At 36.0% G+C, this 26,351-nt stretch overlaps 1 protein-coding gene across 7 annotated transcripts in view; it reads left to right on the forward strand.

Annotated features, from left to right (window-relative positions):
• Nucleotides 1-26,351, forward strand: part of PDE1A (phosphodiesterase 1A) — a 204,826-nt gene that overhangs the window by 76,078 nt on the left and 102,397 nt on the right. The window contains exon 1 of one of the 7 annotated variants that reach the window (XM_027678412.1): nt 11,427-11,838. The exons of the other annotated variants lie outside the window; for them this stretch is intronic. Coding sequence (XP_027534213.1) covers nt 11,786-11,838 — 53 coding nt within the window. The 5' untranslated portion in view covers nt 11,427-11,785. Of the gene's footprint in view, nt 1-11,426; nt 11,839-26,351 lie in introns of those variants that run through there. 7 annotated transcript variants of the gene reach the window in all.

The raw sequence follows: 26,351 nt of genomic DNA on the forward strand, positions 1-26,351 counted from the left end.
AAGCAATGAGCCTTAAGAAACTGAACAGCAGCATCAGAGTAAAGGGTGCAAGCTCAGTCTGTGTAGTTTGCAGTGAGTCACAGGGCACCGTCAGGTGAGCATCAGCTACTAAAGGGTTGATTTGACCCATACCTGGTTATCTCAGACTATGGCTTGGAAAAAATACCATGCTAAGTGCCCTGCTAAGGGCTGTGTGATAGTACAAGAGGCTATTCTCTAACATTTGTGTTTCTGAGCTGTACTAGTGCTGCCATCAGGCTATATGGAGGGATGTTTAGTGTCTCCATGGCTAATATTGCTGTTACTTAAAGGGTGTAATTCCTCATTTGAAAAACTGCAGTGAGCTTTGCTAATATATCTGGAAGAATATCTGACAGGTCATATTCAAGTTCAGGGCTCTTAGGGGTGAAAAATATTAAAATTCAATGAAGAGGGTGTTTTCTCACAGGTTTACTTCATGAGCCTCGAAACCTGTTTCTTTAAAGGAATAGGAATAGTTCCTTCCTAAGGCTATCTCAAATTGCGTTTTTTATTTTCTACTGCAGATGTCCTGATTAGTTAAGACCTACCATAGCTTGATAGGTCTGTTTGCTGGGAGTATTACCACATACAGCATATTTAATGACTATTGCTACATCTGCTCTTTGAGGACCACGCTGAGGGTGAGTTAGTCGTGTACTGAATGCTACTGACATCAGTGGGACTGATGTTATAACAACTTCTCTAATGTGAAAGAAACGTGATCTGTTTTTCAAAATGTACAAGATGAGATTTCTACAACTCATGGTGGGGAATACTGAATTAATCGAATTTTGTTTAGCTGTGCCGATTAGTTTTAATGAATTACAATTACAACCCCATGCAGCACTACGGGCTGGGGCAGAGTGGCTGGAAAGCTATCCAGTGGAAAAGGACCCAGGGGTGCTGGTTAACAGCCAGCTGAACCTGAGCCAGCAGCGTGCCCAGGTGACTGAGAAGGCCAATGGCATCCTGGCCTGTATTGAGAATAGTGTGGCCAGCAGGACTAGCGAAGTGATTGTCCCCCTGTACTGAACACTGCTGAGGTTGCACCTGTGTTAAGTTTTGGACCCCTCACTACATGAAAGACTTTGAGGTGTTGGACTGTGTCCAGAGAAGGGTAATGAAGATGGTGAAGGGTCTAGAAAATGAGTCTGATGAAGAAGGGCTGAGGGAGCTGCAGTCTTTTAGCCTGGAGAAAAGGAGGCTCAGAGGAGACCTTGTTGCTTTGTACACCTACCTGAAAGGAGGTTGTGGTGGGGTGGGTGTTGGTCTCTTCTCCCAAGTAACAAGCCGATTACTTGATGAGTTGAAATGATCTCAAATTGTGTAAGGAGTGGTTTAGATAGAATAGTAGGAAAAGTTTCTTCACTGAAAGGGTGGTCAAGCATTGGAACAGGCTGCCCAGGGAAGCGGTGGAATCACCATCTCTGGAGGGATTTAAAAGACATGAAGGTATAGTATTTAGGAACATGGTTTAGTGGTGGACTTGGCAGTGTTTACAGTTGGACTCAATGATATTAGAGGTCTTTGCCAACCTAAACAGTTCTGCGATTATCCTATGAATTGATGGTGTTACCTGTGCTCAACTGCAGCCATCATGAGTGGTTGGGGCTGCTTACATCACCAGTATGTTTTATGTTTCTTTTTTTCTATATGCATAGGTTTAATTCTTTTACCAAGTGTCTGGTCTGAATATTCAAAAGCATAGAGTAGTAGACAAAGTAAAAATCTGATAATAACAGAGCCACTAAATGCTTAGCATTCCCCGTGGCAACCTACTGGGCTTCAGTGAAAACGTGAGTTTGTGATACACGTGGTAGTATCTGTTACACATTTTTTGTCTGGATTGGATGTTGTTATCTTGGACATACTAATTCAAGTTCTAGTTTGTCTTGTCAGGATAGTAGCAGTTTGCTTTAATGAATGTATGGATTTCTCTGCTTAATAATAAATTCTGCAAAAGATAATTAAAAATTTTCCACTTGGCTATTTATATAATTAATTTAAAATTAGTCTCATTTTGCTTTACTGCTTGACAATAATCTGTATAATAAAAGAGACTTACTGTGCTCATGGCAGTGGTATTGAAAAGCTGTTGAGAATATGTATTTTATATTAAAGGGAAAATACTAAATATTGGGGGAGACCTGATTTTATTACTCATAAAAATGAGATTAGAAATTAATTACTAGTGTCAAACGTTTAATAGGTAGGAGAAATGTACTGCTCAAATGGTGTGAAATGTACTGCTCAAAGAAGAAATTAATGTCAAAATGACCACTGTATTGCGCAATGCAATGACAACTTTTGCTTTTGTCATGAGAATTTGTAAAAAATAAATCATTAAAATGCACAATATTTAAGTGTGCTGACTAAGGGGAACCATGAAGGTCCTCAGACACAACAGAAGAATCTCACATCTTTGCATAAATGATTCTCATCTGAATTGTGTTTCAATCGTGTAGTTGAAATGGCCAGTTGATGGTATATGATTGTAGTCAGAAGGTACCCACATAACATAGTTCAGAATCATAACAAATAACATAATTTAGCTTTTTTTTTTTACAGGTTTCAAAGAAAAAGGTGAGATAGTGTGTGAAGCAAAACTGTTCATCCTTCCATTAGGGAATGAGTGGAACTGAGTGGTAAAATTCTAGTAAGAGCTACAAAATTGACACCTTTTGGAAGGAGACAGAATACACCCAGTCTTCAGTTTAGATAACATAAAATATTACACAGTGGCCAGTTTTAATCTACATGTTATTAAAATTATTTTAATAGCAAAATTAGTCTGCCTCAGCCTGGAGTTCAGACACATAGTGACATAAAATCAATGCATGTTCCATTTTTTTTAGCTTGTGTTTCTAGTGAAGTTTTGAAATTATGTTTTTCTGAAATGAGATTCTAAATGTATGAATGAAGAAAGATGTATTTCCAAGAAGAAAGGCAAGCGGAAAAAAAATCTAAGCAGACACCTTGAAGGAAACCGTGATTCCTTCCTTTTTTATATACTGTAACGTTTGGTGTGTTTCACATTCTCCCATCAGGTTCTTTTTATTTCATATTGCTGGAAAACTTTTGACCCTTGATAAAAAGTATAAGCACTGAATGATTTTTGAGCACCATTTTTATTTTTAAAATTTTTGACTAGATAAGTGATGTACTGATAAGGTCACTGTAGATTAACTGACTGTCAAAATTTATCCAAAGGAGTCCTGAACGTGAACACACTAGTGAACCCTTCTTCATTATCAGGATTATTACCAGTGTTTTCAGTGGGAAATATACTGTATTTCCCACACTTGTATAATTGTATCTACTTTCTCTTGCAAGAGGCTGAAGGATTCTTTTATGATGTTGCACACATACTTTTAAAATCAAGTGAGCTGATACATTTGAAATAGTTTAAAGTTCTCTCATATCTAGAGTACAGTTATGAGGAGAGCATTGTTTTGTATAGTTTAGTAATACTAAGAATTAACTTCATGTGGTTGGGAGAGAGAGAAATATTTGATATACAAAACATTTACATTTCTCCTTTGCTTGTTGCTTTACCTCTCTGGAAATGCTCTTGCCAAATAACAGGGCAAGTTTCCTTCTGAGTCTCTGTAAAGTTTTGCTAGAAGAGAGAAACTTCCTGCTAGTCTTCTGTCATGAGTACACATATACTTGGCACGCTTGGAAGACTGTCATCACAGTAAATACAGACTTGGGAAGAAGTGTGGGGGGTACTGGGGAAATGATATGAGGAGGAAAATAATGTAGATAATTTATATATAATTTTAATATATATATATTTATATATAATTTATATATAATTATATAAAAAATGAATTCTGTGAGTCTTATTGTCTTTGAAAGACAGTACTGTGTATTCCAAAGGCCATAATAGAATCTAGACAGAAAGAAAAAAAAATGAGATCATTGCTGTATGCATATTACATTTGTGAATATCTTTGTAACAGAAAGATTAGAATGATCAAAATGTTATTGTGTTAAAATAATAGATTTCTGACTCATACACAAGACATTTTTTGTCTGTGGCCATGTTACATATCTGAGGATAGAGCTGAACTCAGAATTTCATTTATCACTATTTGTAAGACTTTAAAATGATGAATGTCAGATTTCAAGACATCTATGGGGAAACTGTTATTTAAAGGCAATATTTCACAATCAGAAAGCAAAGATCAGGTATTATTAGTGTTGCTATTTCAGAGAAATAGTTTTGTAAGATGATATGAAGTCACCGGCAGAGTTTTTGCTGTTGTAGCTTTTTTTGTACCTCCCCAATGGATAATGACAATGTGACCAAAGAACAGTTGACAGAAAAGACATGTCAGCAAGTCTCAGATACTGCTAATTCCCTAGGGAAATGCATGTGTTTATAATTCCAGATAGTTTTGTGTCAGTCAAACTGGATATCAGAAGTCTAATTATGAAAACCAGGAAATCTCAATAACTGTGCATAGACTAGGGTATTTTAACCGATGAAAATGAAGTAAGTATCAGAAAACTACAGTGCAAAATATTTTCAAAATCTAAAATGAAAAAAAAAAATTCAAAAAAGTAAAGTTTTAAAACTCTGCCACCTACACAGAAATTTAAAACCAGATGTGAACCTGAGTTAAGAGTAAAATCTGTGTAGTGAAGAGGTAGTTATGATAGATTCTTGCCTCTTTATTCCAGACTTCCAGATGAGAACTATTGTATACAGAGAAAATTAATGCAGCCTAGCATATCTCTTTTTATTCCTTATAGCATAGCCTCTGTCCTATTAAGTGCCCATATATTTTCCATGAGGAACTGCAGTTTAGCAGAACAATTCTTTTTTTTTGCCATTGTCCAATAACTTTGCTTAACATATGACACAGTTATTCCTGTTTTCCTTTCTGGACAATTTTGAATTTATAAACTTTTTTTTTTGCTAACTTCAAGTATTGTACCAAACAGTTATACTAAGACACATTTTAATCATTACCTTTAAAGTGTTTACCCATTATTTTTTTTTGATTTTCTGTAGCCCATCTGTACTAAGTCCTGCAGATTTTATTACCCTTTTCCCCCTTAAAGGGTAACAGTATGCCTAGTCAGTAGTTTCTCTATTGTCCAGTATATAGTTGCCATTATACGTATACATTTAGAAAACACATGGCACATCAATTACAGTGTTTTCCGATACAGATTGAAATTCCATCAACTGTGGCCAATAATAATATTGCACTGGCTCACACCCAAAGAATTCCATGGTTTGACTTGTGTATCTCAGTGCTAGTTTAGCATCATATAACCCAAAGGAATTTCTTTCTTCCCGTTTCCCCTCCCTTCCTTTCCTTCTCATCCCCTCTTCTCCTTCACTGAAGATGTAGGATGTAAAATCCTTGTAATGTGTAGAATCCACTGAAATACAATTGTGATACTGGTCGTTTTCTTCAGAGGAGTTTTATTAATCAGGAAAATTAATGTTCCATGAGACATTGGTATTTATAATTTTTTTTATTTCCAAAATTTCCAATTTTGTTGTTTATTTTACTTATTTGCTTGACTTTTACTAGAACTTTTAAGATGTAGTAAAATATAAAAGCACAAGTAAAGGACTGGGAAGTTTCTTAAGCCAAGTTCCTGTGTTCCAGTCTGAGCAGGAAAGTCTTAGCAGGGAAATTAATCTCCTGCAAGACAGTGTTGACATAAGTCTCTGCTCAATTTGTGTCTGCATGTAAACAGGGAAAGTAAGAGAGAGTAAAATAATTTTATAAATATTCTTACTTAGGAGAGGTAAAACGGAAAACCAGGCCTGCACAACTGTTTTCACAGAGCTTTACCACGTGTACTACAACGATCTAGTGACATTTGCCAGCTTTTCTCTCTGCATTCTTAATGAGTCACAATTCTCTTCAGTATTGTCTAGTTTTTCAAGCTTGGAGAAGTCAGTAGGTTAAGTTTTAGAGTGGGTTTTGCTGACGTCAACACGAAGAACCAAACTGAGACTGTCCTACACTGCTCAGAGTGCAGTGAGCTTAATGCAAACCTGGTGTAGCAGCCGGGTAAAAAAACATTCAGCCTGATCCTTGACAGTATCTATATGAAAAATGTGGGCAACTATAATTTAGCTCTTAAACCCTTACACAAACACGAGTCTAAGAGGTAGTATTATATATTAAGCATGACATGCTTGTGATAAAGACTACCTTTTGTACAGCATCTCCTATAGCATTTAACCTGTTTCTGGGGACATCAGACACCTGGACAATTTTATTAACTTGATAGAGACAGTTAGATTTGGAGACCCTACACGGAGATTAGAGACTGGTGAAAGGCATGCTGAGAGACTTATTCCTCTCATTATAATGAAAAGGCTATGGAACCTATTCTGTCTTGCATAGAACCTTGGAGGACATTCTTGCTGAAGTGATAGTGATGGTATAGATAGATTTCACATAATCCCCTCCAGTTTCTTATGCATCAAGTTTGAATCCTTGCATTGTATACAGCCTTTATGGATTAAATTTAATCCAACGTTCAGCAATCTTCAATACTTCAATAAAAATCTTGTTAGGAGTTGGACAACATACATTGACTTCCTACTGTAAAAGGTTTCGTCTTCATGCTTTAGTTAATGATTTAATTACTTTACAAATTTCCAAAACAATGAACTGGTACAAGATATTGTACTGAAAAGTAAAATAACATTCTTGTCATAAGTACTGCCTTAGATTTTTGTATTTCAGACCTCTAAGAAGAGGAGGATGTAGAAGTATGAAGTATTTTTTTTAATCTACTTAATTAGTGCAGAAAATAAATGGATGCATGAAACTTAGCTCTCCGCTTGTTCTCTTATTGCTCATGGACAATAGGGGAAAGCCTCTGACCCCTTGCTTTACTATGGAAGCAAGACAGAGATTATGGCATTTAATGGATGAAAGCTTTAAGTGTCACACTTTGTTGCCAGAATTAAGGACTAAAGTTCAAAGCTTGGATGAATGGCAAATAGGTTAAAAATTGAAAAGCCTAAATGGTACAGTTGATTAGTAAATGGTTTCATGCACACAAATATCTCAAGCTAAATGGCAGGTTCAGTTAGAAGCTGATAGTAGCAGTTGACTACCAAAGGATTTTAGAACAATGAGGTTGGATGGTGTATTTAGAGATTACTCTATTTTCTCCTCCAAGGCAAGGCTAATAATTTCTAAAGTGTTTTTATATAGTCTTTTAAAAAATCTACCCTTAGAAACCTACTCCTTGTGATTCCAAGAACAGATTCCCTCAGCAATTAATGTGTTTATTACTTTCCATTGATAGGTATTCTTTTCACTGTTAAATCTTTATTACTGCAACTTGCAACCCTATAAGCTATTGTGCAGTTTATTATTTCTTCCCACAGGAGTAAGGAAAATAATCTGTTTCCATAAATTACACAGCTATATTTATAATCTGTAATATTTTTAATTAGGTTTCCTTTTCCTTTTCTTTAGGCTGGATTAGGTGTGACTTTCTAACTTTACTCATATGAGACATTTTCTAGATTTCTGTTTCATCAAGGTTTAGTCCTGTATGTGTCAGCTGAATCGTGTTGCCTCAAAGCAAGAAGCAGTGCCTCAGGTGAGCCTTAGGAATACAGAGAATGAGAGGTTGCTCTTCTGGGCAATACTTCTTTTTACATTTCCCAGGATCACGCTTGATTTTTGTAAGACTAATAGTTTGTTTAGTGTATGATTCACTGCTACTTCCCATGCATTTTCTGAAGAAATGATGCCTACCCAATGGTCCAGCAGATTATTCCCATTCGTGTGTAGAAGTTGGTATTTTTTACATACTTTTTTTTTCCCTGAACATTTCTGCAGTTTGTCAAAGACATTCAGAAAAGCTTACTGGCTTAATATTTTTCTGGAATAAGAATATCACCTATCTCCATCCAAACCATTGAAGAAAACATCGAATAGTGCTGGCCTTGAGACAGCAAGATGCCTAGATAAATTATCTGTATACTTTGACAGAACTACTACTCTTACAGTATGGTTTACCAGTTATTTCTCTCACCGATATTTCAGCATTTTCATAAAGATAATTTCTTGTTCCCCTATGTCATTGATCATGCATTTGTAATTTCTTTATCTTCCCTTTCTTTTGGTCCTCCCACTTATCTATCTTTCTACAGAGGTAGAAGAGCTCTTAACCCCAACCAGCAACGCCTACACATATCTTTGTAGCCAGTAGATATTTTAGCTAGAAAGTAGAAAGTAGCAACTGTCTGACACATACAGATTACTGGTTCTTAAATTTACCTCTTAATTGCCCACAGCTTTGAAATTAAAGTAGGAAAAATAATTACATTTCTAGACTTCTGGCAAAGAGCTACAGATCACTAAGAAATATGTGGCATTAAAACAAGCAGAATAAAATGTTTTGAGTTCTACCTCATATGTAGTCTTTTGTCTTGAGACATAGTATTAAATATCAAATTACTTAACTATCTTACTTAACTCTTAGCTATAGACCTTAAAGTTTGGGAAACTCAGGTTCTGAGAGTGGTAAAGCACTACAAGCTTTTGGTTCAAAAAGTCATGGGAGATGAAATAAAATAGGTTGCATTACATAGAACAAGCAGTGGTCATTGGCTGCAGTGGGTAAACAATAACAACAATAATTGGAAAATAAATTGAGAAAAAACAAATTCAGGTGTTTTCTGCTTGAGTTTCATCCAATGTTGGCAAATTAAACAAGATATCTTTAGGGCATCACTTAAATAGGTTTTTACCATTCTAATTATTCCTAAAAGGATTAGTCTCAAGTAAGAAATATGATGAAGGTTACCTATAGAGGCCTTTTAAAATTACTATAATGCTATCAAGCAAAAGACTTCCTCATTATAATTAAAATGCACCTCTTCAGTGCATTCTGTGTATAAGGTACAGGTATAGCCTGCAATTGACTAATGGCCTCTATATACTGCAATCTGCAAAAAGTTACATACTGGTGAATTTTATTCATGTGACTTTTTCACTGAACAATGCAGAAATAATCTTGGAACTCAGGCTTCAGGCCTGAGTCGAGTTGATCTATCATATCTTTCTGTAATGCCCTCTGTTGAAGGGTTTGTGTGAATACTTATTTAACATTTAGACTTGATTTCTGAATATTATAAAGAAGAAGTCAGTGGGTAGTTGTGTTGAATAGAACAAATGGTCAAAAATGGCTCTTTGGAAGATGAAACTGATGCAATTTCAAGTAAAGTTCTGAAGTTCTGTTACTATTTCCTATTGACATTTTTGTTCCTTGTCCTTCTTTTTTTTTTTGACAGCTCAAAAATTCCTTGTAGTCAAAGTAATTACACTGCAGGAATTTCAGCTCCCCCAAATGGTACTTTTTACAGTGCCATGCTTGAATGGAAGTCCCATGAACAATAATGTGCATTGGACTAGGCCCAGAAAAATTTACTTTTATGATATGTTCTAGTTTCAAGACCAATGAAACCGCTAGATAAAAGGTTGGGGAGTTCAGTGGAAATACATATTTGATATAGCTTTCACTGAGAATTCGGAGATTTTTTTTTCTTTCTTGTAACTTTCAGAATTTTACCCTGAGCTACAGAAAATCCCTCTAAGTAACAGCAGTATAGCAATATATGCCCGTAATGTAAAAAAGAAAGGAAAAGGGAAGTTTCTTTGTGATTTTCAGCTTTCTGTATTATCAGTGAGCGAGCACACTTCAAAAAGCAGCAAATTGTTTTGAAATGCTGAAACCCAGAGCAAGAAAATTACATGAAGGAAATTGTAAACCTTGGCAGGCAAGAACAAGTAAGATCATGACTACAGGAAGATCTTTAAAAATATGACAACACTGCATACTGTTGAAGAAAGATCTTCGGATCCTTCAAGGTCTTGCATAAAACTAGTTGTAATCTGATAAAGATAATTGTTTTCCTGATGCAAATGTATTTCTCTCTACTTCTCAAAGAAATAAAAATGAATACTGGGGGAATATGAAACTGAACTGACACAAAATAACTGGTGATGACAGTCTGATAATCTTTCCTTTGGATAGTTACTCCACTGTTGTGTCAAGGAAATAGTTTTGTAAAGTGTGGGGATCACTTGCAGTATTCTTTTAGGCTAACCAAACTTGACACCATCACTTTGTTGTACAAGCAATATATATTAGCTCTAGGAAGAGATTTTGCTTGTTCCAATAGAAACCACTAAACTGCTAGGTTTTCCTTTGTGAAAATACATATTAATGCAATATTTAGTGTCTCTCTGTTATATAGCATTATTTTGTGAAAATATTATTAATTTAATAATAATTTGTGCATAATGTAATGGAAACTTTCATGGTCATATACAGCCTGACACATCCCAATGTTCCTTATCTGGCCTTTTCTGTACCCTTACACTGTCCCTCAAACTTAATTTGATGATGCCAGTGTTATGCACTTAACTGTGTAAATCTACCCCTCTTCTCCTCTCCCTCCAACCACTAATGCAACTGAAGAAGAATCCCAACCATCCTGATCCTACTTGTCCCAAATCAGGAACTCCACACACGCAGTGCTTTGCAAGAAGCTGTAAAGGAGCTCTAGTGCTGGGACATAGGGAAGAAACTCGGCGGGACCTTTCCACCCTCAGCAGGAAGGGGGCACACGGTTCCAGAGTGTGCAGCTGCACACAGTGATGGCTTGCTGCTGGTTCGCTGCTGCTCTGGCTGAGTTCCACGTTTCCCGTCAAGACCTGTGCCAGCACAGCTTTGTTATGGGCCCTTTGACATGCCCAGGAAACTGTGTCTCACCTGAACCCCTCATGACTCCCAGTTCACTGAGAACCATGGTCAGCCGCTTCTGCTTTATAGCTTTGTTTACAGCATGTGTTCGCTGCGGTTGAATTCTTCCTGATTTATGTCAGCGTGATGTCAGAGCAAGCTTTTCAGTTTGGATCTCTCTTGAAATCTTATCTTGCAAACAGAAACCGTTTGCTACTGTCACTATCTGAACTTGGTCATTTTTGTTTTCCTCACTGATGTAGTTTTCATGTAGTTGTGGTCTTACCAGCTGCAAACACCATATTCTGCTGCAGCCAATTCTAGGTTATTAGGTTATGTATGCTAAAAATTATGAGCAGTGCTTTAATTTGCATAGTTATATCCACACATCATCCTGAGTGAATAAAAGCCAGATTGTAAAATAATTACAATCTCTTGAAGTAGAGCCAGCCTCACAGACCAGATCCATCTGTCTTCATTAGTTTGTATACAGTTTTTTTACCAGAACAAATTTTCTGAAGGTACTCGCATGGGAATGCTGAAACAGCTGCACAACTTTTATTTTGAAGAAAAAAAGTTGAGCCTCGGAACAGTGTTTTAGAGAGAGAGAGAGAGAGAGAGTGACTCTGCATTTAAGACTTTGACCAGTATGTGTAAGAAGTACTGTCATGGCTGGAATAATCTAACATATTTTTACCTGGGTAGCACTTGGCAAAGCTCCCCCTTTTTCTTGCACGGTTGAAAGGAATCCAGAACAATTCTGTGCTTCAATCAACTTAACTCCAGTTTAGCACAGCCTGCTTGGTTTGGTAGTGCACGGCTGTGCCTCGCTTATGTGGCCTCTATGGCCCTTTTCTGCTCCACTGTCAGAAAGAGGGAGGGAGGCTTCCCCCAGGACCAAAATATCATTCTGTGTGCTCTCTGCAGCACAGTAGCTAAGAACAAGTTTCCTGATTACTCACTGGGTTTTTTTGGAGTTATTTGCGGGAAGAAGTCTTTTTCCCCACTTTAAATGGATGATTGTGTTACAATCAAGAAAAAGCATCTCCAAAGACCAATCTTTAGGTAAGTGATGCTATTATTACTTTGAACTGAAAATGTTATGAACTTTAGTCCCTACGTCCTATTTGTTAACTTTAAGTTCGTATGCAAATGCACAAAAAATTGTTGAAGATGAAGAGTTTAATATTGCATAGTCTAGTAACATATTAGGTGATTTTGATTCTCAGAATATATTTTTTCCACTTGTACTGAGACTTTGTAGAAGTTATTTTTCTTCTTTTCTCTGTCATCTGCATTCTCTAAAGTTTTGTGTGGGATTGTCTTTATTATGAAAGAGAAGCAGAGTAGCTTTTGAAAACTTTTTTTTGTGTGTTCTATTTTCCTACAGCTCTAAAGTCTCTCAGTGTATTCTGGAATTGTAAAACTTTGAAAGTGGAACATGATTCTTGGTTGGTTTATGTCTGGATGGTTGAGTTTTAATACTTGAAACACTACATCTTTCAGAATAAAGTAGCTTGCTTGCTGAGACGTGCAGACAAGTGCTTAAAGTATAATTAATCTGTAAGTCACTTCTGATAGGAGGGTTCAAGTTTAAAGAGTAATAAGTCGGAATTTTAGTGAGGTTCTTCACCGCATCCTATATATATTAATTTGATCTATGAAACATTTCTGATTATTTTATATTTTGAAGTAAATTGTAAAATTCATTTACAGATCAGGATTAGATCAAATTTACTCGTGTTTTCTACCTTGAGAGACCCCTTTCTTTCCTTTGTCAAGTCCTAGCTTCAGACCAAGGCACCTTGAGTGGGAAATAATGTTTCTCAAACTACTATGAATAAGGACGCAGTGGCTGTAAGATTAAATAAACCCACAATAGTTCACACTTCTGTTTATGGCTGGTGACATCTTTAACAAAACCCCAACTCTTACTGGGTGAGATTAGTAGGACATTGTAACCACAGTGTTGATATGACAAATAAATTTAAGATTATAAATGGTCCCAGAGCAAATACAAGATTGTTATTTATTGGATCACCACTACTGATGTCATATATTATGGAAGTGCAGTAAGAGCTGGTATTACAGCTCCAGAGTAAGTTCAGTCAGGTAGCTGTGCCAGGATTATGTCCTACTAATGTTACATGTGGAGAAATCTTTCGGTAGTGTTACAGTTACAGTGCAGAAAGAGAATCTGGACATTAGAAGGTTACTATGTAAGAGAAATGACTTAACTCTTAACCTTAAATTTGAATGTCCTGTGTGTATTTGCTATGCAATTTATATAGTAAATTAAATTAAACATTTTGTGCTTTAATAAAGAGGAGCTAAAAACTTTTTTCACAGAAAGCTTATGACTGGCAGTTAAGAGACATTGGATATTTTCCTCAAGGGATATATATATTTTTTTAAATTTAATAATTTAATTGAATATATTTCTGTTTAAACATCAATAACTACTTTCAGGGATCTGTGATAATTATCCCATAAACTGTAATTTAAAAAAAAAAAAATCTTTGAAATGCATGTTCTTCACAGTCTTTTGGGGCTATTAAAATTGCGTGTGAATAAATGCATATTTCCTGATATGTTTGGTAATCTGCTGTAGAAATCTGCTGTAGCTGGTGTAGTACTGGATAGTCTGCAAGAGCTTTCTTAACAGATGTTTCCCTAAATTGTCTTATGAGAGTGAACTTAACTCAATGAAATACAAGAAGTTTCAACATTTCTTACCAAATCCATTCCTGCAAATCAGTTCTAAATACAGAACGGCAACTAAATACTGTTGGCATGCTTAATCCAGAGCAAGAAAACCCCTAATATGGAAAGCCCCCAAAGAGTCCATGGCTCTACAGTGACTCTTCTGGCAAAAGATCTCTGTAATACTACAGTAAATGCTTAAGAAACATTTCCAAGGTCGAGACCAGCATGATATTTTAGGCAGCTCAAACAGAAAGACAATCTCTGTATGTCATAAAGATTGTATCGTACAGTAAACACAGATGCTATCCTACTGAATTAAAGAGCTAGGTTTTTTTAATGTTTTTCAGAAAATATTTCTCTAGTGAAAAAGTGTTCCTATGCAAGAATTATGAAGACTTAGCCTCAGTCCTTTTAATCCTGTTATTTTCTGTCCATGTAGGTGAAACGGTTTTACTGGGCACAAATCTTATGTCAAGGTAACTGAGTCAGCAGTCTATCAAACATTTTCCTTGAAAAGAAAAAAGAAAATATAAAATTACCAAAGTTTTTTATATATTTATATTTACCCATGTTTTGACTATAGCCCACACTAATTATAGTTACTCTTAAAACCCAGGTCTTTCTTGGGAACTATGTTAGAACTTAGTAAGTACCTAAGAGTATCTTTCCACTTAGCCAAGTTACATTTACAGTAGATCTGTACTTTTACTTGAGTTGCCTTACCAGTAATGTAAAAATTAGGTTAAGTATCTATCCTAAATAATTCTTTCAATATTACTAATACTCTACAGAATGGTAGGATAGGTATTATGTTTCAAGATGGAAAACTCAATAACAAGATATCTCTGACTTATTTACATTTTTTTTTGTAAGTTCTGAATTCATGAAGAAATAAAAATTAAAAAGTTGGGAACTAAGTGCAATTTTTGATACTTGCTACCCAGTGTGCTTAGAAATAACTAAAAAATTCATTCAGAAATATAACTGTGTAAAGAAAAAGCCAAGCTTATGAATCACATTTTATTGATTACTAAAGCACATCAATTTGGATAAAATTTTTTAATTGCATCAGAAATAATGGCCAAGTACTTAGAGATTTCTACATTCATTAATATCAAAAGAAGAGTCTGCTATATGCAAAGATATATTTCAACAGAACTTGTAGCTTGGATATTCACTGGCTATTTTAAAGCTAACATAAATTACTGAGGACATTCCATATTTTTATTAAGAACAGCATCTTGAGCGTATTTGCTATGACTGGAGATGGTGAAATTAATTCAAACAATAAATAAATCAGCTTTCTCAAAGAAAGCAGTGGGAGCTGCATAGCTCCTGCATTTGAAATTGAACTGAATAAAACCATCCAAAATATGCTTTAAAGAACAAGTCCTTCTCTGCCAACTGCTTAGATTGGATGACATAATAGGTGTTTTAGTTCTTGAATTTCTATGAATTCTGTTAACATAAGAATCTACACAGTGATTAATCAAAGGTTATACTGAAGCTAACATTTTTCTGCACTCTGCTTCAGTCTTTAGGGAATGGGTTGGGTTGTATGATTTTGGTCTTCCTGGTCTTGTCTGTGAATGGAAGCAAAAGGATCAAAGTGTCAGAAGACAAGTTGTTCTTTGAGTATCTCTGCTGTGGTAGGATCCAAGAAAGCCTGGAATTAGCTCAAGAAACCCATGGGCTTTGAGATTTCCAGATCAATGACAGCTGGATAATAACAAAGAATTTGTCTTTGCTGTGTAATGTCTTTGATTTAAGGCTCTTAGTGTGTTTAAAAAATATTAATGCATTACCTTCAAAATACCTCTCCTTTGTTCTACCCATTTTCTGTGGTTTCATACAATTTTGGATCAAGAGTTTTCCCTTAGAGCAGTAGGAACAGGAAAATAAGGGCTTATGGTGCTGAAAGCTGGAGAAAGAATAAGGGTGAAAAACACTAGTTTTCCTGCTCCTCCAGGAGCTCTGTTGTTATCTTCTCTATGGTGTCTGCATAAGAGAAGAGGTTATTGTGTTGTTGCTGTTTTTCCAGTATCTTTGTTAAGAAATGTATATTAATGAATATGTATTAATATTGTATTAACACAAGTAACTTGACTGGATCTCTCTGTAACTTTGAATTTTCGTTTACTAAGAAAATGACCCAGTCCAGTCCTTTGGTGTCTTGCTTCTAGTCCTTTAAAATATATATAGCTGATTAATTATTTTATTTGATACTGAGATCAGCTCTAAAACCTAAATGCTATTGCTTACTGTAATCCACTGGCATGGCCCACTATTCCAGCATGATATTTTCACCACCATGGAGCTATTATGTAGTGTACAGTATATTGCAAAAGTTTACAAAGACCTAATTTCCAGAAAATGTTTATACTACTGTAATTTGTGGTAAAGTATAATACATATCAATAACTTTTGAGTTTTAATAATAAATAAAGTAAATAATAATAAAATATAGAAACAGCATATTCTGCGACTTCTAGATCTTATAAGTTTTTGGCAGAGACTCTTTTCCTCTTGAAAAAATATATTGACAAGTATTTTCTAGCAAAAAGTAACCATCAGTATAATGCCCTTACATAGCTTTTCTTTTCTTTTCTTACCTTTTTTTTTTTCTCTCCTGAACGCTCAATATATTCAGGAGTTTTAACAAGTACTAGAGATACATCCTCGTACTATGCTAATACCTTATTTTTTTTTCGTATTTGTGAGTTCTATCTTACCTTCCTTATCCTCTGGTTTCAATATAACGTACTGAACAGGAATATTTGGGTTTTTGCATGGGTATAGAATCTGTTGACACCTTTTCAATTTGCGTCTGTGGAAAAGGTACCAAATCATAATAACATATGAAGAGGAAGCAACTTACTCAGTAAACAAGAAAAAAATTATATGCCTGTGGGCAGCCTGGAAAGTAGTAGATTTTAGCTGCTTAGAAGTTTTTATTTAAAAAAAAGATGTTTTCTCCCTTTATTTGTAGAGGCCTTCAAGTGTCTCCAAATTATTATCATCTTTATAAATTATGTAGGGAATAAGCAGATGTATAGGGAATTTTGAGGTGTTTATGTTGAATTGCACACTGCAATTATGGTGCATATACATTATATTTAATTATTGCTAGTGATAACTTAGTTGTAAATTAATGTAGCATATTAATTTAATGAATGACAATTTATTCCTGTGGTGTAGGAGGAAGGTGGGCAAGGAAGAGTAGATGCAGTTGTCCTTTGCTTCTTGCTCTATGAAGAGACTCGAATATAAAAACACAGTGCCACAAGAAGACCCTGAAATCAGTCTGTTTCTTGATTGCCCCTTGCCCTAATGGCAAAGTTTGCTGCAACTTCTGCAAAGCTACACATAGTTCATAGTCATGACCATCCTGTTAGTAAGGTTGCTAAAGGAATTTTCTGCCTATGTGCTTCCTTCTACTTTTTCCTCTGTGGTTTTAATGGCTTACACTGATGGGTAAATGCCCTAAAATAGTACATAGTTGTGCTGATTTAAACAATCAATATTTTTTTTAAAATGGCAGTACCTTAGAAGAGCTGACTTATAAACTCCATTGAGAAAGAGGTTGGTGTAAAAAAGCAATAATAAAAAAACTGGACTTTAGGAGGAGGGCTGAGAGGACAGGAGCATGTGCTCCTACCCTGATGAGAAGCTGTGAGAAAGGAATTTGATCAAAGTAATAAGGGAAGACATTTTTGAGAAGTATCCAGAACATTATGAAGCATGTGAAAAGTTCTTAGAAATTCAGGCTAATAAAATACACTGGTTTTGACAGCTATGACACTTCTAGAAGATAGTGGAAAGAAAGATAAAATGTAAGGCAATATATAAAAAAAATGGACAGCAGGTGGTATTTTGTTAATTAAGAAGGCAGGAGAGACAGTAGGGGGGAAAACAGGGAGAATCCAGTTTTCAGACAGATGATACACGTTTATCCAATAAGTAGATTGGAAGGAGTCAGAACCAAGCATGTTAGAAATGAAAAAGAAAAGGAACAAGTGTCTTACAGTTGCTTTTGTAACTTAAAACTGTTCAGATATGTTTGAACAACCTTGTGTGTGTTAGTATTCAATGCCTTAATCATACCAGAAGAAAGTGAATAAGTACATTTTAGAAATTTTAGCAAGAACAACCTTAATTAAATGAATTAAATGAATTGGTGCTATGTTATAGCATAACATGGTCTATGACAGAGGTAGCTTGGCCATAACCAGATTGAGATGGGAAATTAGAAGAATGTTTACATCCATGCCAGTAATGCTAGATTACTAGATCCCCCACCCGTGATGGGGGAAATCCTTACTGGTTTTAAGAACAGACTTATGAAAAGGACCATTTGTTCTGGGGCTTTCAATAGCTGAAAACAAAAGGTTTTGATGGAGAAGAATGATTGCTTTTTTTTTCATTGATTTTGGTCTACTAAACTTCATGACTTAAGACAGTTCATTAATGAGGGCATATTTGTTTATTTAAGTGAAATGCATTTTGTTTTATATGGGAACAGACCATAAGAAAAGCAATATTGCCTACGTATCTTAAGCCTTTTCTAACAACTTTCCCTTTACTTTGTTCCTACTTAATCAAGAACTTTAATACCAACTTGTTTAACACTAACTTTGATTGTAGCCATCTGAAGAGGAAACATTAAAGTGAGAATTGATGTGCATTCAGAGATCAACAGTATAATCCATAAGGATTATTTTAGTTTAATTCTGTAAGGAATAAAAGTGTCATTTGCATGGTTTGGAAGGACAATCTCAGGAAAGTCAGGTTATGCCTCAACTGGGAGCACAAGGAGGCAGTTTTTCAGACAGTAGCAGATGAGCTGCAGCAGATGAGGTGTAGCTGGTTGCTTTTCAGAAGAGTTAAGAAGGAAAGAGTATAACTTCTCCTGTTGTCCCTGAAGAAGCAGGAGTGATGAGCAGTAACCACCAGTTACCTGGCTTTGTAGTAGTACTGCTTCAAAAGGAGAGAGCAATGAAGAAGGTACCAGAGAAATTTCAAAAGCAGACAGTGACTCTTTTGGACACCCTAGAAAACAAGAAGGTCAATAGACAGCAAGGAAACTGAATTCTTTTAAGATCTGAGGCTGAATGAATTTTTTCCCTGGTGAGGAAATTTTTTTTTTCTTCTACCTTTCTCTGAAAAATCAAGAATGAAAGTATAGTTTATTCTGGAGTGTAGTTAAATTGTTCTGGAGGCAGATTGAAGAATTAAATAGGAGAATGAGAACAGTGTATGTCAGGAAGACATGACATTTAAAAGATTTCTTTTTTTTTTTTCCCTGTCATAGACTTAGTATTTCAGTACATTCTGTGTTTATTATATTTTGGCTCACCCTTAAGGACCTATTGGATAACGTAATTTAAAATAGTTTTCCAAACCAAGGGAGAACAGTAAAAAACAGTCCAAAAAATATTCTGTTTATTACTGGATACTATGGGAATCTCAACTTCTGAAATGTTTAATTTTCCATTAAACAAGCTTACACTTGTAAGCATTCATTTTAATTCTTCAAAATTTCTCCTTTTATGTACATTTAAATGCACATAATAGAAAAAAGTGATAGAAACTGTCTACCCACATAAGAATAATAATTATATGATTTACTTTTCAAATTAATCTGAAGGTGAAAACAGAAATTGGCAAGACATTAAAAAGAATTTGTATTTTAAATATTTCGAACTGTCTGACATGACTATGCTTCCTTATGAGGCAATAATGACAAAATCATGAAGAAATAGCAAAACCAAAATAAGAACTGAGAAACAGTTTTCCATAAAACTTTGAAACTATTATAGCAAATTATTTTCTGAGTTATCCACTCAAGAATGATTTTAAAGTTGTTTTAAAAATGTGAATTTGGGTCACCTTTATAGACAACTGCTTAGGCTGCACTGGCATAAACCTGTGATTTTCTGTACTCAGCTACTAGTGTGCAAAAATGAGTTTATTGGTATGTTCTCTGATAAGAGCTTAGTTGGCCATTGCAACACTACGTTTAAATTGGTACCACTTGACTTTATATTCTTTTTTGACAATCTGTTTTTATTCAGACAGCAGAAACCTGAAATTCAGTGGGAAAGAGGAGTGAATACAAAGGACTTAATGAATAATACAGGATCATCTAGAAATAATTATTTGGCTAGTACAAGCAGTTCAGTTATGTTACCCTTAATTAACATCTTAAGTAGTATACATAAATTTGTACTTACATGTTAATAAAATCCTGACTTTTCATTTATGTATTGTGGTCTCAGGGTAAAATTAGCCTTCCAATGTAAAACTAACCAGACAAATGTAGATTTTCTTCTTGTATCAAACATAACTCACTTTCATCTTCCCTGTGTGTCTCTGTGAGGCATTACGTTGTGTTGTGGAGACTTAAGAAAATTTTTATTTTTAACAAGACAAGTGCATGGAAATTTAGAGAAAGAAATATTTTCCATTGCTTCATCCTTAAGGTTTGAAATTATGACTGTAATACTAGGAGACATAAGTCAGGAATGTTGGATGAGCAAGCAAAGAAATTGAAAATCATGGAAATATGATTTATTGATGAAATATTTGTAAAAATTTTATCCATAGTAAATTACTATAAGAGGTGCATTCTGAGCATGGATATTTCTAAATCATTATGCTATTATAAAAAAGCATGCCCTCAATTTATTAATCTTGAATATTATACTTTACCATAACAAGAGTAAATCCAGCATTGTCTATTACTAGTTTTTGTACTGTTACTATTTAGTAAGGTCAGTCCAGACTGAGACCCTTTTATGCTAAGTGGTGTACTGATAGAGACTGTTAGTGCACTTTGACAACAGATTCATAAAAAGGGAAAAATATTAGTAATGTCATCAGAAGGTGAAGATAACTCAGGGGGATGTCTATGGATGGATGTTCAGTGAGTTAAGGAGAGGGAAAGTCAGGCACATAGCTGGTGCTGAAAGTGAAGATCAGTTTATAGTTACAAATTGAGGAGGAGTCAAGCCTTGCTGGCTTTAAATGCAGGTGATAACTGCATACTGCTAGTGGGAGGAGAAGAGACCTGGGTTTTGGGAAAGGCTGAAGAAATAGCTGGTGAGTTTGAGTCAGAAGGGACATAGAAAAGGGGACAAGTCAGACGATGGGGCATGGAGTAAGCAAGTTAGGGTGCGTTTACATTGTGAATTAAGTCTGAAAAATCTCATCCCCTTACCTCCACAAATCTTGCAATGGAGACATGGTTTCTCCAGTGCTGTGTGTGCCCATTGCTGCCTTGGGAGCCACTGAGGTGCCCCACGAGCTTGCACCAATGCAGGGCTTGGGATGACTGGATGGTAACTTCTGCGAGTGTCAAAAAGGTTTTGAGTGTTGGTGCTTCCATTCCAAGGTCTCTCCCTGCTACCTCAAATTTCTGTACTTCATCTATACCTTTTTCCCAAGGCAGAAGTCTCTTCATAATTCATAATCTTTAATGTGGCTGATGGTTATTTTCCTCTTTAATGTAAACAGTTTTGTGAAAGCACCCTTTCAGAGAGATTTGCATATCCCATCCTCACACATTATTTACACTCATGCTTCTATTCTAATAGCTGCTTCTCTGGCCCTTTTGCTCTAGATGGATGCTGTAGGCACCCCAGAGCTGCAGATTAGGAGTCAGAATTTTAAATAAAGGATATCAGCATCAGAATTGAACTTGTTGTTGATTGTGGTGAATATGTAAATATATAAACCCATACAAAACTGAATGGCTTTAGTGGCAGAGGAACACTTAGAAGCTGGATAGGAGTTTTTGGAATTGAGAAAGGGAGGATGATGAGAAACTTTACAGAAATAATATGAAGCAAAAAAAAAGAAGACAAAAAAGGAAAAGAGGAAAATAAAGAAGTTAAAGCGAAGTTAAAGCAAAGTTAAAAGAGGAAGAGACTGAGTAACAGACTATAATGAGTAATGTGGAAATGTAAAGATAAGCAGGTGGTGAGCTGACAAAGAAATTAATGAGAATATGGTCATTTACAGTTTTACATGCTTACTCATCCCTTAATACACTAAAACATAAATTGTGGTAGTTATTTCATGTTATCTGTAGGTAGACTACAGATAGAGACACCAGTGAAATATATTAAATATTTTATGTTGGCCTTGGGTCTTCTTGGGACACTGCTGGTGTGCTGTTTTGTAACTATTCCCAAGCAAACTTTTACAAGGTTAATGATGCATTCAATAAACATTACAAGATCAGTTGTTGAGTCATTTTCCAATTGGCATGAGTGAGCTTTGTCATATTTCTCATTGTTAGAAATGCCTGACTATTTAAGGTACTTTAAGGGATCTGAACAATCCACTCGTGAAGCAGATTCTGGTGAGGTTGTGGTTTTTTTCAGTTTACAAAAATTGGGTAAAGCAATTTACTGATCATCAGAAATATAGCTTTCATCCAGATCTTCATCTGGTATTTGAAATGTTGCCCAACACAGAGAAATTAAGTGTGGTTCTGAACTTAGGTGGCAATTAGGGACATGGTTTAGTGAGACTTAGTTAGGTTTACAGTTAGACTCAATGATCTTAAAGGTCTTTTCCAACCTAAATGATTATTTGATTCTATGATTCTATTCTTGTGTATGGCCACTCTGAGTGTTGAAGCTCAAAGGTTTCTAGTCCAGGTTCAGACCTCAAAGAGTGTTGCTCTTGCCATATCATGGTGATTGTTTTAGACTTTATGGGTAAATGTTTGCATTTTTTCAGAAAATTAGTTTGATTTCCTGGTGGCATCAACGGAGAAGCAGTTTGTGCTGAGCTGATCTCCCTTTAATTATTAACTTCTTAACTCTAGAAAATCTAGCTTTCACCACCAGAATAACAGGTCCTGTTAACATCTCATCTGCAAACTAATCATGTTTTCTTGCAGCTTTGGATAGACACAGACTAGAACTTTTGTTTTATGTAAAACAGGTAAAATGCATTGGTGTAGAACTAATGTATTGCACTAACCTTCTCTATTGATAGTCAATTACAAGTAATTGTTTAAACATTGTTGTGAACTGAATTAATAGCTTTCTTAATGCTGGAGAAAGGATTTCAGCACTATAACATGCTTCATAGAAATTAAAATTAAATTAATATTGTAACTGAATAACCGTGATGTTGTTTCGAAATAATTAATAGTATTTTGCTGTTCTTTTGAATAAAAACAAATTACTGAGTTCCTATAAGAGTGCATATAGATTTTAAACAATTTTCAGCAAGACTGATCTAGCCAGAATGATTGCCCCTTCAGGGCCTAAATTAAAATGTACTGTTGTGTTACCAGGTCTCCCTTTTTACATTCCGTCCTCTTGGAATGTGAAAAACAGCTTTAATGATTCTATTACCTGATGTAAAACCAGACTACGTAAAGGTTTTCTTGGGAATCCTGAAGTCTGTGCCTTGGCACAGTCTAAATTCCATTCTGCTCCCGACTGCTTCCACGTCCTGACTCAGCTTCTCTGCGTATTCTCCCAATATCTGTGCACTACAATGAGACATGCTGTAAAAACATGCCCAGTTTGAAAAGTTAATTTCCTAAGTTTACGGAGGAATAGCTTCTCATCAACTTCTCAGTAAGAACTCTTTCAAAGCATACCTCTCTGGCTTTCAGTCATTTCTTTGCCTGAGGAAACTAATCCAGTTCTTTAATAATCTTCACTGGGCACAAGGCAGCCCTGGATGTACACGCAGATCGGAGGATGAGAGGCTGGAGAGCAGCCCCATGAAAAAGGACCTGGAGGTCCTGGTCAATGGCAAGTTGAACATTAGTCAGCAGTGCCCTGGCAACCAGGAGGGCAAACCATGTGCCAGGTGGCATCAGGCAAAGCATCACCAGTCGGGCAAGAGAGTGGATTGTCCCGCTCTGCTCTGCAATGGGGCAGCCTCACCTTGCATATTGTGGGAGTTTTGGGCACCACAATATAGGAAAGATATTAAGCTGTTAGAGAGTGTCCAAAGGAGGGCAACAAAGATGGTGAAGGGCCTTGAGGGGAAGCCAATGAGTAGCGGCTGAGGTCACTGGGTCTGTTCAACCTGAAGAAGAGGAGACTGAGGGGAGACCTCATGGAAGTTACAACTTCCTTGTGAGGGGAAGAGGGGGGCAGGCACTGATCTCTTCTCTGTGGTGACCAGAGACAGGACCTGAGGGAATGGCCTGAAGTTGTGTCAGGAGAGGTTTAGGTTGGATATTAGAAAAAGGTTCTTCACCCAAGGGGTAGTTGGGCACTGGAACAGGTTCCCCAGGGAAGTGGTCACAGCACCAAGCCTTTCTGAGTTCAAGAAGTGTTTGGGCAATGCTTTCAGGCATATGGAGTGATTTTTGGAGTTGTCCTGTGCAGAGTCAGGAGTTAGACTTGATGATCCTTGTGGGTCCCTTCCAACTCAGGTTATTCTATGATTCCATTCTATTAATTTTGTCCTCCAGGTGGTGTTTCTTAAATTTCTAGGGTTTATTATTGTTTTTCTTTTCAGGCTGTGGTATATCCACATCTTTGTTCAAACTGTGATTCCTCCAAATAGATGGATTATTCCAACCACAAATTATTTAGGGCCTAGTTGTTGGATAAATGTCTTATTGTATACAGAAATCTCTTTAAAATCACCTTACCAAGACTTGCGTTTTTGTGTTATCATCCATCCTTACTCATGTTATCATTTTCAATATAGTTTCCACATTATTTTCTGCATTGCTGCTGCTTTATCAATTGTCTCCATCTTCTTTCTATAATATTTTCAAATTATATATATGTTATATTGTGTAGTAAGGTGCATTACTCCAAATGAAATATTTACCTAACCTCCTAGGTGCTTGCAACTTTATCCATTCTGGTGACTTCCACAATCTCTTACCACTGAGCTTTATTTCTTTATATAAGAGAATATGTGAGCTGGTGTCTTATGGTACATAGTTTGAAATGTGCTCCTTCTTTAGCAGTGAAACATTGCTAATTATTTATTCAACCAGACATATCCTCATCTTAGGTAATTCCATCAAAGATGTATTTCCTTTCTTTCTTTATGAGAGTGTCTCACTAGGACAGCATGAAAGAATTTATTAAAGTCAATATATTACATAAGCTCTTCCTCCTTGCACATTAGACCACTTAGTCAAGAAAAGAAGAAAATAAAAGCATTTAGACGTGATTTGCTTTGGACAAATTCATTTTGGCTGTATTCGATTAGTTTTTAAACATGTATGCTCTTATGAATGGATATATTAACTATGAGATTTGTTTCTTTCAGTGAATCTCAAGTAAATGGACAGATATATTTCCCAGGTTCTTCTTTACCTCCTCAAAGATAGGTACTATGTGCCTTTCCTCAGCCCTCTAACAAACCCTCTCTATTAGTTTGTGAAGCTCTAACTAATGACTGAGAGCAAGATTCAGTTAGTTCCTTAAGCATGTAACAGTGAATTTCATCAGGCTTTACTTATGTGAGTCCATGCTGGTTTCATTCATTTTATGCCTCAGCCTTTCTGATTTAATTCCCATTAATACTGTATTTCTTCTGCTCCTTCCTTTTTCCTTTCTTTTCCTGTACCTGTAACCTCCAAAAATTTCAACATTTTAAGTAGAATTTGTTTACACTTTCCTGTCATATTTTTATTATTGTGCATAAAACTGAAATATTGGCCCGTTATCCCTCTCCTTCTGTGAATATTTCTGCTTCTTGAAACAATTGTCCTTCCTATATACTTTATGTGTTCTGCCTTATTATTTCACCAAAAAAAACCCTCAGAGCTCTTGTCTCATTATCTTTCTGTGCTTTTGGCATTTTCTGTACTTCCTTATCTCGGTAATATTCTGTTGATTTGCTTCATTTGGTCTCTGTGGTAGTCATTTAATAAAGCTACATCTTCCCAAAGGCTCTGTATATTTCCAGTCATTTTGCCTGACACCATTTGTCTGCATATTTATTTATCTCTTTTGGGACTTCAGTAGGACTTAGAATGCTTGCTGTGCTGCTGATTGCTTCATGGCTCTGAGGATTGTGTCTGGCAGTGCCATCAGTGACCAAGGGTGAACAGCAGCAAGCGAGAATTGATCACATGCCTCGGTCAGAAGAACATTTTTTGACATCTTGCACTGAATCCTCCTAGCAGAAGAGTGAGGTGTGAATTTTCTCACCAGCAGGAAACACCTCTCTTAATAGAAGATCTGGGATATCTATATCTGGTGGATAGAGGACTTGCAGTGAAGCCAGAACACTGTCTGACATGCGAGTAGGCAGTGGCTGGTCTTATGTGGCTGCTGATCTAAGTGAAGTCTTCACTAGTTAGCTGACTTCCTCAATCCATGCTTCATATTCATCTTGTTGATGAAGTCCATTGTTCCAGGAAATTTCACGTTCAAAACTTGCTCTCCTGCTGCTCTCCTGAATTATGGAGGGACTTTCTTGGCAGACATTTCCCAGATTGAGTGGTACATCTGTGCAGCTTTCTTTGGCAGGAATACAGAGTCTGGTTATCAACATCAGGGTGGATGTCCCCCGTGTCAAGATGATTTTATGGGCCAAGACTCACCAGATGCAGACTGAAGAGGAGATAGTGATGTTGTCCTCATTTTACTTTCCACCCACTGTGATTTTTCTCCTCTGTAGCATCTGAAATAGCAATGGAAAGACATGCCTCTGTTATTATTATCAATAGATGAATTTAGAAGGCCAATTCAGTTTATCTCCCAGCTTCATTAGATTACTACTACACAGCCATATTCGTATGATCTGAAGACTGTAGCAGTGCCTAACCATACCTTATAGCACACGTTGCAAATTAGTATGTATTAAAGCTCACCTACCGGGTGGAGAAAGTAGATCAGGGCTGCAGTACTGAGTATAAGCAA

The sequence above is a fragment of the Neopelma chrysocephalum genome, unplaced genomic scaffold, assembly GCF_003984885.1.
Source record: "Neopelma chrysocephalum unplaced genomic scaffold, ASM398488v2 Primary Assembly neopelma1_44, whole genome shotgun sequence".
Lineage (NCBI taxonomy): Eukaryota > Metazoa > Chordata > Aves > Passeriformes > Pipridae > Neopelma > Neopelma chrysocephalum.